The sequence below is a fragment of the Stegastes partitus genome, unplaced genomic scaffold, assembly GCF_000690725.1.
Source record: "Stegastes partitus isolate 25-593 unplaced genomic scaffold, Stegastes_partitus-1.0.2 Scaffold146, whole genome shotgun sequence".
Classification (NCBI taxonomy): domain Eukaryota; kingdom Metazoa; phylum Chordata; class Actinopteri; family Pomacentridae; genus Stegastes; species Stegastes partitus.
In genome coordinates this window covers 326,819-333,920 of record NW_007577877.1, presented here as the reverse complement: position 1 = coordinate 333,920, position 7,102 = coordinate 326,819, and the positions used below count along the sequence as shown (strand labels likewise).

Genomic DNA, 7,102 nt, shown 5'->3' with positions numbered 1-7,102 from the left:
TTCTTGTCAATCTTACACCATGGCAAAAAAATAAGTTTAGAAGTTTATTATAAATATACATCAAAAAACAGTGTAAATCCCATACATGTAGAATTTAAGTCATGCGTCATGTTAACTAGCCCATGGGAACTTAATATTCAGAATATGAGGAGAAACACAAAAATTCTTTTTGAAAATTTTCTAGCGGATTTTGCAAGGAAGAACAAAATATTCCATCTTAACTTCCAGATGGGAATTTAAAACATTTCAGGTGTCACAGTTCAGTTTAATGTCTAAAAGTCAACTTAACATTGGTAACACACTTTGCAAATGTCTTCGAAGCCCAAACATGCTTTAAAAGAAATGTTTGCCTGACTGGCTAACAGCGACAGTTCTTTTTTCCACTTCATTGTTTTCATTTGCTACTCAGCTAAATGAATCACTTTTCATGTGTACGATTGAGAGCAACACCATGAATGTCCTCATGGTGAGACTGTCCAAAAGTGTGTACTGCATTCTCAATACGTGTGGTTATACATCATACAACCTAGTTTCTTTGAAGCATATGGTGGCATTCATGCCATCTCTAGTAGTTTTAAAAGACAAGTCCAGCACATTTTTTGAAGTCCTGATTCATGAAAAAAAAAAATATATATATATATATTTATATGTCTACCTTAAGGAATCTTAGTTTTTACAAGTGTGATGTAAGTAGGTATGAAGACAAAGAACATTCTTTTGGGACTGGATAAACTTAACCTGTCTTTAATTCCTCCTGTTTCTTAATAGTTGAGGTGGTCAAGGCTACAGTAATGCAAAATGTACATTTCCACAATGCAAAACGTGTAATTAGTCAACCAGACATTGGAGTTTACATCTGTTCTGTGTGTAAAGTGAAACCTGCTGAAAAGGCAGAAGTCGATTCGTTTTTTTGTAAGTATTTACTGTCCGTGTCCTTGTACGTCAAGCGATGCATAATTAGTCAACCGATGTTCCCGCAACTGACAAATTAAACAGCTTTTTAATCCTTAAGACAGAGCAGTCTCAGTGTGTCCCATGTTGGTGTGAACTCTGTCTCCACCTCATCATTTAACAACAGTCTTTAGGTCTTCTGTTCTCCCCTCCAGCTCGCTCTATTTCACCACAGTGACAACGTGCTTCTCCTTCTCGGACACCACAGGAACAGTTCCTGGTCTGCTGTGCTTGCGGACGTTTCTCTCCCTGAAAAACAAAAAGAAGAGGAGGAACTGTGACTAACTGGAACTACTGGTGAGAATATTCAGGAATGGATGAATGGAAGAGGCAGGGAGAGAAAAACAAACAGAAAGGAGGAGGGAGGATGTAACTGAATAGGAGACTGTTGAGCTAACACCTACGTCACAGACTACACTACTGCTCTCTGAAAATAATGCATAAAGCATAGATAATACATCATTCACAGTTTGAAACCTGTGTCTGACGTATCATAGTACTGCTGGTAATTAGAAAAAAAAAAGAAAGAGCCTCGGACCGAGCTATGAATCACTGCACGGCAGGGCAAACTGGAACAATCAATCCACCATACAAGCTGTAAATGAGTATGTAAGGCCTATTGAGACCATGTCATAGGGGGCAGTTCCATCTGTGAGATTTTCCATCAGCCTGGTGTGGCTGCTAAGGTCAGACCCATTCTGGCAGCAGCCCAACTCACAGTCACCTCTACGTGGACACAGAGGGACTTAATGCCATTTCTATAGCCAAATTAGCTAGCTCAATCTCTATTTCATGAGGAGAGGAAATGGGTGTGGGGGAAAGGAGTGAATACGCACTTTCTCCGGCGAGCTTCCTTCATGATTCTGAGCTCCTTGGTCTGGTGGTAGATGTTCTTGGGCAGATGTCGGTGATGAGCGATCCGTCTGATTTGCGGGTGGTGCTGAAACTTCTCCTTCAGCTTCCGATTGTAGTTGATGGCCTGCCTCTCTCTGGGGGCCAGCTACATCACACCGGAGACAAAGAGATGCTTAGGTAAAACACAGGAAAACAATATCAGGAAAATAAAGAGAGGGAGGTGGATAGAGGGACAGAAAATGACAAAGTGAGGAGGAGAAACCAAAGACAAAACAAGACAGAAATGGGGCTGTATCAACAAAAAACAGAGACAAGATGACACTCTGGTTCTTTGCACAATCCTGACTCCTGCACAACTCGTGTTTTATGATGACAAACCCGATTCTTAGCACTTACAGGTCTCTCAAACTAAATGACAAAACATATCTTATACTTAATGATCTTCTTCAGCACAGTTTTGTTCAGTTTTCATTGAATGTAACATAATCCACTCTGTGAGCACCTAGCAGGCATTTTGTTGATACTGATGTGAGTTTTTGTTAAGTCAGTTCTATGACAAGTGATGAAGATTATGTGCTGTGATCTAAAGTTTTTCTACAGCTACCAAATGGATGTTTTGGTGAGACTACGATGTTAAGGAGTTGTCACAGATATGGTTAAAAGAAGACAACATAGGCTGTTGGTACTGGATGCTGAACGGGATGCTAACGTCATTACTCTGCATCACAGTCATGTTTTTTGGCTCAAGCTGACCAATCATAGTTCTTGCTGTCTCAGTGATATGTCTGCAGCTTCATGCAGTCACATAGTTGCTACGTTGCAGTTACTGTGTCTGCCCGAGAAATAATTTGACTAATCATTCCCCATAACACTGCAACTTGTCATTTTTGCATGTTGGCTTTTGTACAGAGTCAACCAAAGAGATGTGGCTTGTTCATTGGTGAGCAGTAGAGGTGCTTGTGGGTGGATTTTGTTCTTTCAGACAGAGTCAATGCCAGCCGTTTCTGTTTCTACTCTTTATGCTAAGCTAATTTTACAGACTGTTGGCAGGAGTTTCTTATCTACTGTGTTGACATTTTCATACACGTCACTTCTGAGACAGTACACGACTGAACAATGTCATTTCTCTGCTGAGGACTGCCTCATTCTTTCAGCTACAAACAGTGGATGACCACTGTTGACTCAGACAAGTCATAATTATTCTTGTAGCACTCATTTACAGCAGCTTCGGTCACCATGGTGAGAAAGAGAAAGTGTTATCCGAGGTGTTCTTTAATGTCTTGCTTTCAGTAATGCTGAGTGTATCGCCGATTAAGAGTTTAAAGTCTGTTGCTGACCACAAATTTCCCCAAATTATCTTATGCAACTTTTACTGCTAAACAAACTCGCATAAGGTTAAAAAGATGCAGCCTCTATTCAGCTCAGGTGGTCATTTTTTAAATTACTAACAGTTACGGTATGCTCTCTTGCATCATAAAACGTTGGCCCGTACAGTAAGCAGTAACTTCAGCTTGACAACATGCTCATTCAAAACCAAATCAATGTCTTTTAAAAAGTGAAGACACCAGCTCAACAGCATCTCTCCCTCTCTGTCTCACTCATAAAAACCACCGGCTCGCTGGACTGGTCTTGGCTGGGGCTGCTCTCCTCAAAGGCTTTTATTCTAATTAAAAGCAATGATTTGTCTCAGATTCAATCTGTTGGAGAAGAGCTGTTAGATGCTGATCCTGTTGTACTAAACTAATTCCCCTGGATACACACACGGTTAGCCGGCCTAATATTGTCTCTGCATTATCTTAACAGGACACACAAAAATGAGACAGCAGAACATGAGGCACCACTTTGATCTGTGTTGAGAGGAATCACATTTAACAGGATTCTTCTAGTTCTAGCCCAGAATTTAGTCAAAAGACAAACACTGGATGCAATGTGTTTTGAAAAATGAAGCACAATGCACTGTACTGTAGCGTAGAAACTGGTGTCAGAAAAGCACCTGCACAGACAGACTGTGTGAAAATTGCTGTTGCCAAAACTCAGCAGGTGAATCTATTTAGTCGTCTTTTTTATCCAAAAGTTGACGGATATATAGCAAGGTGCCAGCAACCGCAATCATCTGATGCTCTGTTAGTCTGGGTTAGAAAAACTAAGCTACACGCAATCCACTGCCAAAATCTCCTACGACAAGAACGCTGAAAACTATATCCACCATTCCTTATTAGCTTTGGTCTGAATAAAAACAACAACTGGTGAAGCAGACTTTGACAGAACTGTTTACTGCATTGCCCCGCAATGGACTGGCAACCTGTCTAGTGTGTAGCCAGCCTCTCGCTCAGGGTCTGCTGGCCCCTCACAACCCTCTACAGGCTAAGGCGGGTACAGCTAATGGATGGATGGTACGCTTCTGATTGAGTCAGTGCAACTGGCAGCACAAGCCAGACAACAACTTGACTTTTATTCTTGCTTATTTGATCCACAGCCTTTCTTTAGGCTTCAAGTGTATTTTATTCAACTTTTCAGTGACTGTGTATTGGGCTCTGAGCGCTGCCAAATAGCAGGTGACCACATAGAAACAGTGTGACTGAAAGCTTCCAGGAAGCTGTTGCTGTTGTGTTTCTATTACAACACAATATGGTCAGACTCTCTCATTTTAATTATTTTAGTAAAAGTTTATCATTACTAATTGAAATAATGGGTAAATCTATACAAACAACACCCACTTCCTCATAATAAACCACAATTATCTGTTCATTATGCTACAGGATCTATGTATTCAGACTGTAAATACTCTAATATCGCTCAAAAGCAGCTCCTCTTCTGTCTAACAAGTCAAACATTAACAGAGCACATCAACATCAATCAAACCAAATGTGCCAAATCCATCCAGTTAAATAAACGGACAGTGTTGAGTCAGAGTTTCCAGAAAAGAGGAAATTCATTTTAACCAAGAGGAAATACACAGATGCTGATCGATTCAATGTGATTCAGGTCTTGGCTAAATATATAAAAGGGTCTAATTTAAATGGAAGTCAAAGGCTGCAGTGTGCAAAGAAATAATAAAAAATGAGTGATGTGCAGCAGCTGATAGAGAAGTCCTCATCAGTCCAGCATGATGCCTTCACACAAAACCTTGATTCAGCATTTCAGCATTTCTTGATAATTAAAGACCCTCTCAGTACAACTTGATTGTTAATGCTTCATTATGTTCAGAGTGGCCCCGCTTTAAGTGATTGGCCGATTTAAACTGCTGATAGGAGCAGCCCTTGTCTGATCTCTTTAAGTGCAAAGCTTGCGAATAAATCTTCTCTTACACAGTGACAGTAAAACAAGTGCCAAAAGTGGGCCAATTTTCCACTCTGAAGCTGCATTAAGAGAATAAGCAAGAGTGAATCCCGATTCGGAGTGAAAGATGGCTGCTGGAGATGGCACACAAGATGCCACTGATCTTTATTATTCAGCCATAACTGGGATTTCAGGCACTGGAACACTTCCCAGGATTTTACAGGAGCTTTATTTGACGGTTGAGCAACAACATCAATGCCACCATTTTTGCACTCACACTCTTCATTATCTGAACACAATACATGTGGTGCACACTGACAAAAGACGGTGGAAATCTGTCGTGATTTTTTTTTTTTGTTGGTAATTTGTCAAACAGCTGCAGAAGCGTTTGAGTTTTTTTGGACTTCCCCCTGCCACAGGAACCACTGTGCCAATTGGTACATTGTACTTATTGAGAGTGATTCTACCCTAAGTCAGCATCCATCAGGGCATTTGGCAACAGTTGTGCTGTAGCTCCTGGCATAGTCACCCACTCTTACACTGCCGAGTTGGGCGCGGAGCCACGGCTATGTCGAAGAATGCAGCGAACTCATAAAACAAGATCAGGTAATAAACTGGAGAGGGATACAGTATATTTGACAGCTGGAGAAAATACAGCTGCTGAGCGCTACGCAGACATTATGATGAGGGATTACCCAAAAAGCTGCCAGAAAGCAGCAAGTTGCTTTTAGTATGAAGTTGCAAAAGCAGGAACAGGACAAGGCAGGACTCACCACTCCTAGTTTCTCAGCTGCGTTGGCTTTCCACAGTCGGATGTTCATTTCATCAGAACCGCTCAGGATGTACTTGTTGTCTGCCGACCACTTTACGCAGATGACGTGCTGCATGCGCTTGGTGTGGTACACTTCCCTGGGTTTCAAAAAGACAAGTGCAAAGTAAACAACACATTAATCCAGAGGAAAACAACTAAAATAAAGCACTTACACAGATGATTACCAAAACCCTTACTGATCAGAAACACTATGCTGGTATAACACTCAATAAAACGTTTGATTGGGACATGTAAACCCCAAAACAAACCAATGGCCTCCAGAACAACACATTTGAAGTGTTTTCTGATGTGATGTCACAATGACAGAACGATATTCTGTTTTGTGCGTTGAAAAAGAAATCCATTTTGTGATGCAACACCACTATGGGTAATGTTCTGGGACAAAAACAGCCTGGTTAGGGAAAGATCATGTTTTGGGTAAAAATGACCACTTTGTTAAGATTAGGAGGCCTTTGTTGTCACGGTTACAGTAATAAACAGTGATCTAAGACTAGGAAACAAATGCGGTCATGGGTAAAACAAACTAACATGAACTAACAGTAGGAAACAGGATATGTAGAGCAGTTCTTTGTCTAAATGCTTTGCTAACGCTGGGTTTAGCTGCGCTGCCATGGTTACAATACTAAACACCTGGTTAAGGTTATAGAATCATACTGGTTGTGTTTCTTTCAAGAAACCAGTGGTAACGTGATATGAAAAACAGACAGCGGTCTCCCTTGTTGTTGTCCTGTTGGTGCATTTAGCAGCTCTATATCAACACATTACTTCCTCATTTGCTCCCAATGATCACAATAAGCAGTAAAACATAACAGTCAGAATTACTGCTCCAGCTAAAGGCCTTTGTCACTTCAACATAAACGTGTGATATATCTTTATTTCTTCCTAAGATGGCAGTTTCTTCAAAATACAGTTTAACTGCATTTTAGCATTCAGTAAATAGATCTGAGGACAAAACCAAGTACACAAACTAAATCACTGACAGACTGGAGAGCTCAGGTTCACAGTTTATTTAAGAGAGATTTCATCAGTCTTGTTTTTCTCAAATGCACATAACCAACTTTTTCCCACTGCACCAGATACCACACAGATGGTAGAATAATCGGCCTTTTAGGTGAGCCAGCACCAGGGCCCTGACCTGACCGATACTGGCTCACATGCAGGACTGATTGAGGTCATTGTTTGCCA

General features: G+C 40.9%; 1 protein-coding gene across 1 annotated transcript in view; it reads right to left on the bottom strand.

Annotated features, from left to right (window-relative positions):
• Positions 1-7,102, bottom strand: part of dcaf13 (ddb1 and cul4 associated factor 13) — a 12,718-nt gene continuing 5,616 nt past the window's right edge. Inside the window, 3 exon segments of the mRNA XM_008279173.1 lie at positions 1-1,200; positions 1,788-1,951; positions 5,859-5,994. Coding sequence (XP_008277395.1) covers positions 1,113-1,200; positions 1,788-1,951; positions 5,859-5,994 — 388 coding nt within the window. The 3' untranslated portion in view covers positions 1-1,112.